The sequence below is a fragment of the Rhincodon typus genome, chromosome 13, assembly GCF_021869965.1.
Source record: "Rhincodon typus isolate 14 chromosome 13, sRhiTyp1.1, whole genome shotgun sequence".
NCBI lineage: Eukaryota > Metazoa > Chordata > Chondrichthyes > Orectolobiformes > Rhincodontidae > Rhincodon > Rhincodon typus.
Genome location: NC_063344.1, coordinates 67,952,085 through 67,964,472, shown reverse-complemented (window position 1 = coordinate 67,964,472; position 12,388 = coordinate 67,952,085). Strand labels below are relative to the sequence as shown.

The 12,388-nt window shown below is 43.6% G+C and overlaps 1 protein-coding gene across 1 annotated transcript in view; it reads right to left on the bottom strand.

Annotated features, from left to right (window-relative positions):
• Nucleotides 1-4,588: 4,588 nt before the first annotated feature.
• LOC109911464 (anoctamin-7) overlaps nt 4,589-12,388 on the bottom strand; it is a 102,863-nt gene continuing 95,063 nt past the window's right edge. Inside the window, exons 23-24 of the mRNA XM_020510779.2 lie at nt 10,243-10,362; nt 4,589-7,365 (exon numbers count right to left, since the gene is read on the bottom strand). Coding sequence (XP_020366368.2) covers nt 7,249-7,365; nt 10,243-10,362 — 237 coding nt within the window. The 3' untranslated portion in view covers nt 4,589-7,248. The remainder of the gene's footprint in view (nt 7,366-10,242; nt 10,363-12,388) is intronic.

Genomic DNA, 12,388 nt, shown 5'->3' with positions numbered 1-12,388 from the left:
ATATACAAAACTCTTCTTTCTGGCTAGACCATTTTATATAAAAGTTTAAACATAATTTCTTTGTTTTTATACTCTGCCTCCATTTATAAAGGCTCAGAGCCTTGTACGGTAACATACTACGGCTTTCCATTTTCACCCTATGTTGCAATGCCAATTTTGTGTTTTTAAAAATGGCATTGCTCAATATGCCACACGTAATATGCTCTAACATAGATGGGAACTAACTCAGGACTGGTACAGCCATTACACAAACACCCAACTGAAACTCCTTTCTTGCTTGTCAGTAGGATATCACTACAAATTTATATTCAGTTGTTCTTGCTGTTTCTGTCAGGCTTCTTCATTACTAGCCTTCAGCTCCTTTACTCAATTTTGTTGCAGAATGAAGTGGTGCATGAGGCCATGGGGTAGAGTGCGTTTTCAGCCTTCAACTTGTTCCTCAACCCACTCTTTCCTTTCAGAGATTGAGGATGGAGCTTCTCAATGACTTGAATGTCAATCACATCTGCAGCTGGTTAGCCTGAAACCTTTGTTCCTGATGAGCATTATACTTTATGTGCGGATACCTGAAGTTGGCCTCCAAACAGCAGCAGCAAGTGAGAAGTGCAACTTAAGCCTGTAGCATAGGATCTATGGTTCAGTTAAATGACCAATCTGAAATGAGGAATTAAGAGGGCTAAAAGGGGTCATGAAATATCTTTAGCAAACAGGGTTAAGGAAAATCCCAAAGCCTTTTATTTGTACATTAGGAGCAAAAGGGTAACTAGAGAAAGGGTTGGCCTACTCAAGGACAAAGGAGGGAAGTTATGCGAGGAGTCAGAGAAAATGAGTGAGATTCTTAATGAGTACTTTGCGTCGGTATTCACCGAGGAGAGGGACACGACGGATGTTGAGGCTAGGGATAGATGTTTGATTACTCTAGGTCAAATCAGCATAAGGAGCGGGGAAGTGTTGGGTATTCTAAAAGGCATTAGGGTGGACAAGTCCCCAGGTCCGGATGGGATCTATCCCAGGTTACTGAAGGAAGCGAGAGAAGAAATAGCTGGGGCCTTAACAGATATCTTTGCAGCATCCTTGAGCACAGGTGAGGTCCCGGAGGACTGGAGAATTGCTAATGTTGTCCCCTTGTTTAAGAGTAGCAAGGATAATCCAGGTAATTATAGACTGGTGAGCCTGACATCAGTGGGGAGGAAGCTGCTGGAGAAGATACTGAGGGATAGGATCTGTTTACATTTGGAAGAAAATGGGCTTATTAGTGATAGGCAGCATGGTTTTGTGCAGGGAAAGTCATGTCTTACCAACTTGATAGAATTCTTTGAGGAAGTGACAAAGTTGATAGATGAGGGAAGGGCTGTAAATGTCATATACATGGACTTCAGTAAGGCGTTTGATAAGGTTCACTATGATAGGCTGATGGAGAAAGTGAAGTTGCAAGGGATCCAGGGTATACTAGCTAGATGGGTAGAGAACTGGCTGGGCAACAGGAGACAGAGAGTTGTAGTGGAAGGGAGTTTCTCAAAATGGAGAACTGTGACCAGCGGTGTTCCACAGGGATCCGTGTTGGGATCACTATTGTTTGTGATATACACAAATGATCTGGAGGAAGGTATAGATGGTCTGATTAGCAAGTTTGCAGATGACACTAAGATTTGTGGAGTAGCAGATAGTGAAGGGGACTGTTGGAGAATGCAGCAGAATATAGATAGATTGGAGAGTTGGGCGGAGAAATGGCAAATGGAGTTCAATCCAGGCAAATGCGAGTTGATGCATTTTGGAAGATCCAATTCAAGAGCGAACTATATGGTAAATGGAAAAGCCCTGGGGAAAATTGATGCACAGAGAGATCTGGGTGTTCAGGTCCATTGTATCCTGAAGGTGGCAACGCAGGTCGATAGAGTGGTCAAGAAGGCATACGGTATGCTTTCATTCATTGGACGGGGTATGGAGTACAAGAGTCGGCAGGTCATGTTACAGTTGTATAGGACTTTGGTTCGACCACATTTGGAATACTGCGTACAGTTCTGGTCGCCACATTACCAAAAGGATGTGGATGATTTGGAGAGGGTGCAGGGGAGATTCACCAGGATGTTGCCTGGTATGGAAGGCACTAGCTATGAAGAGAGGTTGAGTAGATTAGGATTATTTACATTAGAAAGATGGAGGTTGAGGGGGGACCTGATTGAGGTATAGACAGGGTGGATAGCAAGAAGCTTTTTCCCAGAGTGGGGGACTCAATTACAAGGGGTCACGATTTCAAGGTGAGAGGGGAAAAGTTTAAGGGAGATATGTGTGGAAAGTTCTTTACGCAGAGGGTGGTGGGTGCCTGGAACGCATTGCCAGTGGAGGTGGTAGAGGTGGGCACGATAGCATCATTTAAGATGTATCTACACAGATACATGAATGGGCAGGGAGCAGAGGGATACAGATCCTTGGAAAATAGTGACAGGTTTAGATAGAGGATCTGGATCAGCGCAGGGTTGGAGGGCCGAAGGGCCTGTTCCTGTGCTGTAATTTTCTTAGTTCTTTGTTCTTTGTTGCTTACAAAAAGGACAAAAACAATCCAGCTAATTACTGCCCCATCAGTCCGCTCCCTCTCATCACTAAATTGATCGAAATGATAATACTGCTGACAATCAAGCAGCACTTGCAGAGAACTAATCTGCTCCCTGACGCTCAGTTTGGGTTCTGTCTGGGCCAATTAAGCTCCTGTCCTCATAACAGCATTCATGCAAAGCAGTATTTGACTGAACACAGTTTCACGGATCCCAACAAAACTGGAACTGATGAGAATCTGGAAAATTCACAACCGCTTTCTCCAGGGTAATAAGGAGTCGCCTAGCCGATGACACCCACAGTCCATGAATAAAGATGGTTAGTAGTACGTTTGCCTTTTAAATCGGAACGTTATGGATCAAGTGCCACTTGAGAGACTTCTACACAAAATCCAGACTGGTGATGCTATCTTCTAGTTGAGATGTCAAACCAAGCCCTGGTCTACCAGGAAAGAGCAATTAAAACACTGCTGAAGTAACTAGGTGGTGGTGTAGTGATAATGTCACTGGATTAACAATTCCGAGCCTTTGATAACAACTGTTACCATTAAAAACCCATCTGGTTCACTAATGTCCTTACCTGGTCTGGTGTGTGTGACTCCAGACCCTCAACAAGGCAGTTAAGAGTTAACCAAATTCTTGGCAATTAGGGATGGGCAAGATTACTGCCCACAGCCCACAAACAATTACAAAATAAATAAATTATGCTCCATTATTTCAGTGTGGAAAACTAGCTCTCATTTTTATGCCAGCTAAATTGTACGTATTGATTATTCCTGAAGGATTTGGAATTTTATTTTGTCTTTTCTTGGTTTGTTTTTACCTCTCGGTTCCATTTTTTTGTTTAGACAGCTGCTATCCTGCCATTCATAACTCTTCTACACATCTTCTTTTCTCATCCCAATACCATTTCCTTTAGCATTGCACTGATGAAACCTCTGCTGCCTAACTCAATGAGCAGTCCCAACATTTTCTGCTAATATCTCCATGACATTCAAGCTTTCAGCTTACCAATATGTATTGCTAAACACCAAAGCCAAGTCTGCTGCTGGTGACAGTTTTGTATGTTGGAAAGGGAAGTAATCCCTGACTTTGTGGAATTTGATTTTTCTTTGTCTTAGAGTCATAGAGATATACAGCATTGAAACAGATCCGTTGGTCCAACTTGTCCATACCAACCAGATATCCTAAAGAGATCTAATCCCTTTTGGCTCTTATCCCTCCAAACCTTTCCTATTCATGTGCCCATCCAGATGCCTTTAAATGTAATTGTACCAGCCTCTACCAGCCTCTGGTTGCTCATTCCATTCTATGTGAAAATGTTGTCCCTTAGGCCCCTTTTAAATCTTTCCCCTCTCACCTTAAACCTATGCCCTCTAGTATTGGACTCCCCTACCCTGGCAAAAAGACCTTAGCTGTTCACCCTATCTATGCCTCTCATGATTTTATAAACCTCTGTAGGGTCACCCCTCAGCATCCAACACTCCAGGGAAAATAACCCCAGCCTATTCAGCCTCTCCCTATAGCTCAAACTCTTCAACCCTGGCAACTTCCTTGTAAATCTTTCCTGAACCCTTTTTAGTTTCACCTTTCAATGTTAACTCTGGTTTTTCCTTCACAATGCTGCCAGACCTGCTGAGCTTTTCCAGCAACTTCTGTTTTTGTTCACTTGTATCTTACTCTCCTCTCAACCAAGGTCTGACAGGATCTGTGGGAGAGAAACGGGGTTAACATTTCGAGTCTGGTACAACTCATCTTGCTTTCATTTTATTGGATTAAAATATCCTGGATGTGCTCTGACAGACCTAGCTCATACCTCATTAGGACCCAGTTGGGTATTTGCTGACCAATGAGCAAAGGAGCCACAGTTAAGATCCCAGACAGTGATTGTCTGGCTCCACATCAGATGGTCCACCAGGGGAGACACAGTGTAGAAAGTTACAGTTTTCTCCTTTGTAGATATTTTAAATTCATTTACCTTATTTCAACAGTTATTTCATTTACCAATGTAGAAATTAGGCTTTCAAAGTATTGTGTTTCAATTTATAGGTACAGATTTATTTTTCTGTGAAGGAATGCCCTACAGAACCTAACTGTAGGTTTAACATTGATTGCTATGGAAATCAATGCTTCACTTAAAGTCTTTCCACTTAAAATTGCGATTTTCAGGAATGTAAACCCAACTCTAAGTGAGGACATGTTATGCTGAGGGAGCACTGCACTGTCAGAAGTGGCATCTCTCACATGGGAATTGAAACTGATGTCCCCATCTGTCTTCTGGGTGGGTGTAGAAGACCCGTATGGCACTGTTTCAAAGCAGAGTACGGACGTTTCTCCTGGTGCCCTTCAATATCTAGGCTTCAATTAACATCACAAAGCAGATTTACTGGTCATTATCACACTGCTGTTTGTGGAAGCTATTCCTGGGTGCAAATTATGCCATGTTTCCTACATTACAATAAAAGGCAGCATGGTGCCCCACAGCACCAGGGACCCAGGTTTGAATCCACCCTCGGGCAACTGTCCGTGAGGAGCTTGCACATTCTCCCCATGTCTGCATGGGTTTCTGCTGGTTGCTCCAGTTTCCTCTCATGATCCAAAGATATGCAGACTAGGTGGAACGGACATGCTAAATTGCCCACAGTGTTCAGGGATTTGCAAGCTAAGTCGATTGTTAATGCAGGGTTATAGAGATAGAGTTGGGTGGGATGCTCTTCAGAGGGTCAGCATGAACCCGATGAATGACCTACTTCCGCATTGGAGGGACTCTATGGTAACGACTATACTTCCAAAAAGCATCCTGAGGGTCTGAGACATCCAGTGGTTGTGAAAGGTGCCATGCAAATGCAATGTCTTTCTTTTTGTGAAGTTTGTCATTGTGTTCCTCTGCAACAGTATGCAGCACAGTGGTAGCCAGGGGATCATGGCTCAAGTCCCAACCGCTCCAGTAGTGTGTAATAACATCTCAGAACATGTTGATTAGAAAATACCTATCCAGCAGAATGTCAGCACATTTGCTGTGCTCAAAAATATCACAAAGATGTGATGTTTACAGAGACAAAGACACACCACACAGGAAGCTCTACTCTCTGTACTGAACATACATGACTCTGCTTATCGAATTTCAATTGCCAAAAGATAGTGTGTTAGCAAACTGTGCCATAATTTCCTCAGAAGATAGAAATTCGAAATATTCCAGTTTCAACAGTCCAGTTTGAGTTTCTGAGGAGTGAGTGGTTTTGTAGTTGTCAATCATTTTGTTGAGAAGCACTTGATTAAACATCCATTCTCTACATGATCTTAAAGTCCTCCATTCTGTCTGGCACCAATTGGAATTTGCTCTATATTATCCAGGAGACTTTTCTGTGTGACCAGGATAACCTTGTTACTAATACAAGTGGGTGTTCAGTGCAGCATTGACATAAACTTTGAAATAGACCCTTGTATTTCAGTGTAAACCATGTCTTGAGAATGACTATTTTGGCTCTTTATTGTAACTTTCTGTCTATTTCAATGAGTGCTTGGAAAACCAGCCCCAGTGGTCCAGTGACTTTCCATGGACACTCACTGAGGTAAAGTCAGCACTCTGATCTCAGCTTGGCCAACTGGTAGACACTGACACTGACACTGACATTTCCCTGAGCCAGAAACAGAACAATCACTGAAAATTCCTGATCACCAGCCAGAGGCTGGTGTAACTACTGGGAGAGTTAGGCAGGCAGGTTGTGGGTAACATTGTGCCTCCTGTAGTTGAATAGCCAGCCAGAGCTCTATGGTCAGGCTGACACTGTGCAGAGCAGCTACTAGGATAGAACAGGCCTCCTGAGAACTTTGATTCCTTCAAGAGATTGGTGAGATCAGAGAAACAGATTTGCTGTAAATACCCATTGAGCACTCATAAGACGGCTCCTTATTTAAACAGACATTAATATTTATGGGGAGGGAATGGGGAAGCATGTTTGAGGTAGGTGAGAAAGCTCAAAACTCCTGGGAAAATAGAAACTGATAAGACCTTTGTTAGAGTTTACTCTCTTACCCTCCTTTCCCGGACAGGAACGTTGACTGTGGAATATCGGATTTGGCCCTGGCAATCTGGAATGAGCAGCAGTCGGAGGGATGGATGGAGGGAGGGATGGAGGGAAGGGAGTCTGGGATTTATCAGAGCTAAATGTCTGTGTTGGTTTGTCTTGACCCACAAGCTGCGCTAGAAAAAAAAAGCACCGATCCACGGGATCAGCCTGCCTCCCGAATCATTCCAGTTACCGCCTTTCCTGGGAATGCCAGGAAACCCCACACAAAAATGTTAAACTCAAATCACTGTCAGAAGGTCCGGAATGGAGAATCTCACTTAATCATTCCAATTGTAGGCCCACTAAAAATCCACGGTGCTTTAAACAAAAGTAGGTGAGTATTTGGTAGGGGTCAGGTTTCACAAGAAATAGGAGCTGGGGAGGCCGTTCTGTCCATCAATCCACTCTGCTACTTGATAAGATCATGGCTGGTCTGATTATAGCCTCAACTCCCCTCTCCTGCCAACCTTAAAATACTGTGGTGGCTTAAAATACTGTCCCCCCCATCTCCCGCTCTCAACCACTTGTGTTTTATTTGAGCGAGCTGTGTGGGTATTTCTGAACAGTCTCAGATTGGATCCACAATGTTGCAGAACAGCTGCAGGCTGGTGATTGAGGGCTTCAGGCTAAACTGGTGCATCTTCTGGGATTGGAGGCAGATCTTGCTTGTCTACAGCTGCTCTGGTTTCTGATCGTCTCAAGCTGACCAATCCATTTGAGCTTTCAGTCTGTTCCAGAAAAACCTGAAAAGCAGCATGGGAAGGTTTCATTTAATACCAGAGAATGTCTTCGTATGTGTGTGTGTGTGTGTGAGTGTGAGTGTCTGAGAGAGACGGTGTGTGTCTGTGTATGTGTTTGTGAGTGTATCAGTGTCTGTGTGTGTCTGTATGTCTGTGTGTGTCTGTGAGAGTGTATGTGCCTCTGTGTGTGGCTGGGTGGGTATGTGTGTGGGTGTGTGTGAGGGGTGTCTGTTAACATGTGTCTATGTGTGTGTGCGTGTGTCTATGCATGTGTCTGTGTGTGTGCGTGCCTGTGCGTGTATGTGTGTTTATGGCTGCAGTATAATTGTTTGTGTATGTATATGTGTATACACAAATGTGCTACATTTGTTTGGGAGAAATGATCTGCTAAGTCATTGACAGATTCTGTGCCTTCTCCCAAAAGGAATATACCTTTCCCTTGTTCCCGAACCACAGTTGAAATTTGAATCACCAACTCACCATGGAGGTATTGGCACAAGACATCCATTTCCAGAAGACACTCAGTAAGGCACCACATGTTAGGCCACTTAATAAGATAAGAGCCCATGGTGTTGAAGGGAATATATTAGCATGGAAAGAGGATTGGCTAACTAATAGAAGATAGAGAGTTGGGATAAGGGTGACGTTTTCAGGAAGGCAACCTATAACCTATAACTCAGAACTAGTTCTATGTTCTATGTTCTATGAGTGCTACAGGGATTAATGCTGGAGCCCCAATTATTTACAATATATATTAATGACTTGAATAAGGGAAGTAAATGTACTGCAACCAAGACATGAAAGGGAGGCAAATGGTGAGGATGATGCAAAGGGATAGAAGTAGTTTAAGTGAGAAGGCAAATGCCTGGAAGATGGATCATAGCGTGGAAAATGTGATATTGTGTGTTTTGGCAGGAAGAATAGAAGAGATGTATATTATTTAAATGGAGAAAGACTGCAGAGAGCTGCAGCACAGAGGGATTTGGGAGTCCTTATGCATGAATTCCAAAAAGCTAGCAGTCAAGTTCAGCAGATTATTGGGAAGTCAAGTGGAATTTTGGCCTTTATTTCAACGGGAATGGAATATACAAATAAGGAGAGCCTACTATAACTATATATGGCACCAGTCAGATCATTGCTGTGGACACTGTGGATAGTTTTGGCTCCCTTTTCTAACAAAACATACATTGGTGTTGGAGGTAATTCTGAGAAGATTCACTAGGCTGATTCTGGGTATGGAAGGATTTTCCGATGAGGAAAGGTTAAAATGCTAAAGGGAACTGATAAGGTGGACATTAAACAAATATTTGCCCTTGTTCAACAGTCTTGAACAAGAGGTCATAGATATAGAATGAGAGGAGAAACTATTTCTCTCTGAGGGTTGTGAATCTTTAGAACTCACTGCCCCAGAGTGCAGTGGAGGCAGAATCAATCAACAGATTCAAGAAAGAAATAAATATATTTCTGATGAAAACTGGGATATAAAGGGCAGACAGGAAAGTGGAATTGAGAGATGATCAAGTCAGCCATGATCTCATTGAATGGCAGAACAGACTCAATGGGCTGCACGGCCTACTTCTGTTCCTACATCTTAATGTCTTCAAACACACCAGCCAGACTTTTACACCCAACCCCAATATAGTTGTTACCACAAAAGGAAAGTATGCAAATAAAGGGAAAAAAAAACAGAAGTTGTTGGAAAAGTTCAGCAGGTCTGGCAGCATCAGTGAAGAAAAAATCAGTGTTAATGTTTTGGGTCCGGTGACCCTTCCTCAGAACTGATGGTAGCTGGGAAAACATCAGTTTATATGCAGAAAATAAGGAGGGGAATGGGCTAGGGAGTAAATGATAGGATAGAGCCCAAAGAGAGAAAAGAGCAGTTGGATAGACAAAGGAGTTGATAACGATCATTTCTGAAGAAGGGTCTAGGCCTGAAACGTCAGCTTTCCTGCTCCTCTGATGCTGCTTGGCCTGCTGTGTTCATCCAGCTCTACACCTTGTTATCTCTTGATAACGATCTGGTTGGGAGGATGAATAGTAGGCAAATAGTTTTTTTTTAAATATTACACTGAAGTTACTCCCAGATTACTTACAATACAATGCTGAAGTATTCTCTGTGGGATGTGAGCAGTAATTATTGGCTATCCCTAATTACCCTTGAACTGAGTGGTTTACCAGATAATTTCAGAGGGCAGTTACAAACCAACCACGTTGCTGTGGGTCTGGAGTCACGTGTAGGGCAGAAAACAAGTTTCCTTTCCTATAGGTCATCAGTGAACCACATGGACTATTATAACTGTTGATGATTGTTTCCTCAGTTGCAATTACTAGGATTAGCTTCCAATGCTAGCTTTGCAACCAATTGAATTTAAATTTCTCCATCTCCCATCATGGGATTTGAACCCCTGACCCACAAACACTCAGCTGAGGTTCAGGATTACTGATATTAGCACAGACTCACAGCTCGCCACTCCTCGGTCACCTTTTTGCCCTTTCACCCGGCCCTTTGACAAGACTGACGTCTCCATTGATTTCTCTATGACTGTCCCACCTCCATTTCTGATTCCCAAACCTCTGTCGGCTCCTTAATAGTACATCACTGTGACTCTCCATCAAAGTATAAAATCCACCCGTGCATTGAATGGTTTCACGAATTAGAATTAGATTTATTGTCATATGCACTCAAATACAGGGATAGATGAGTACAGTGAAGAGTGCACAAAGTTGCCATTTCCAGCACCATCAAGGGTCCTTGTCTGATTGCATTACTGAATTATACACATCTTCATCTGCAGAGAATGACACTGGTGTCAATGATATTCCTGATCAAGCCAACTGAACAATCTTCTGCGTTTCACACTGATTCGTCTCTACAATTACCTGGTTCTCAGCCAGAGCCTGCTTTGCCAAGTAGCGCTCCCTCTTCACTTTAATTTCCACAGAATCAGGGATGTCCGGGACCAGCAAGTCAATTAACCGCGCAATGAAGAACACCAAATGCTGCCAGAGAGATAAGAGAGGAGTGAGTTTAAACGGTGAGCAGTGTTTTCACTTGATAACACAGCAAAGGGTTTAGATGTTGCTGGAAAGGTCAAACTTAACCTCTCAATATTACATTACAATTTACTATATTAATAGTTGAAGGCACTCAACAAAACTTTTATGAGTTAAATTATCTGGGATTTATGTTCATGAGTGTCTAATCCTGTTTAACTCCATGTCAGACCCAGGTCTACACTGGGTCAGGTCCTAATTTCACTCTTTATGTTGGGCAGGGTGTTAAAAAGGCTGGTGTTTCACTATCACCCCTTGTTCTACAATCAATATGAATTTTACCCTATTATGGTACATGGACTTGTAACACAGTCGTTGCCATTTCTCATCCACATCACAAGACACTCCATAAGCGCGGTGCTTTCTATAACTGCACTAAGCCTTACTCTGCCTCTCTATCCAACCTCAAACAGACACCTCCTAAAGAACAAATAAAGAACAAAGAAAATTACAGCAGAGGAACAGGCCCTTCGGCCCTCCAAGTCTGCACCGACATGCTGCCCATCACAACTAAAACCCTCTACCTTTCCGGGACCGTATCCCTGTATTCCCATCCTATTCATATATTTGTCAAGACGCCCTTTAAAAATCACTATAGTATCTGCTTCCACTACCTTCCCCGGCAGCGAGTTCCAGGCACCCACCACCCTCTGTGTAATAAATTTGTCTCGTACAGCACCTTTAAACGTTGCCCCTCACACCTTAAACCTATGCCCCCTACTAACTGACTCTCCCACCCTGGGAAAAAGCTTCTGATTGTCCAGTCTGTCCTTGCCCTTCATAACCTTGTAGACCTCTATCAGGTCTCCATCCAACCTTCGTCATTCCAGTGAGAACAACCCAAGTTTCTCCAACCTCTCCTCATAGCTAATGCTCTCCGTACTAGGCAACATCCTGGTAAATCTTTTCTGTGTCCTGTCCAAAGCCACCACATCCTTCTGGTAGTGTGGCAATCAGAATTGAACACAATATTCCAAATGCGGCCTGACTAAGGTTTTATAAAGCTGCAACATTACCTGCCAATTTTTAAACTCAATGCCCCAGCTGATGAAGGCAAGTATGCCGTATGCCTTGTTGACTACCTTTTCCACCTGCGTTGCTCCTTTCAGTGACCTATGTACCTGTACACCCAGATCCCTCTGCCTATCAGCTCATCTCCCATAAGAAAGAAATTATGTTCATATTGTACCTTTCTCATCATCATCCAATCTTAAGTTTCACAGCCAATAAATTACTAAGTCAAGACTTTAAAGATTTAATTAACAACAGTTTGTGCCCAGTAAGGTCCCACAGATAGCAGCGATCAAGAGCCAGATAATCTTATTCTGACCAAAGCTGGTATAGCCTGCTTCCCTGGTCAGTTCCAGAATGTGATAACAAGGTGTGGAGCTGGAGGAACACAACAGGCCAGGCAGCATCAGAGGAGCAGGAAAGCTGACATTTCAGGTCTGGGGGAGGGGAAGGGGGCTCTAAAATAAATAGAGAGGGGGAGGGTGGTGATAACAGGTAGATAGTGGAGCAGATAGGTGGGAGAGATGACGGACAGGTTAAGGAGGCAGAGATGAAGCTAGTAAAGGTGAGTGTAGGTAGGAAGTTGGGATGGGGGTTGGTCAGTGAGGAGGGAGGGGCGGATAGGTGGGAGAGAAGACAGACAAGTCAAGGAGGCGGGGATGAGAGGGGGTGCTGGTCTTGGGATGAGGTCGGGGGTGGGCAGATTTTGAAGCTTGTAAGGTCCACATTGAGAACAAGGCGGAATATGAGGTGCTGTTCCTCCAGTTTCCGGGTGGCATCATTGTGGCACTGGAAGAGGCCCAGGATGGACATGTCGTCCAAGAAGTGGGAGGGGGAGTTGAAGTGATTCGCGACTGGGAGATGTTGTCGTTTGTCGCGAACCGAGCACAGGTGCTCTACAAAGCTGTCTCCAAGCCTCCGCTTGGTTTCCCTGATGTAGAGGAGGCCACAGCGGGAATAG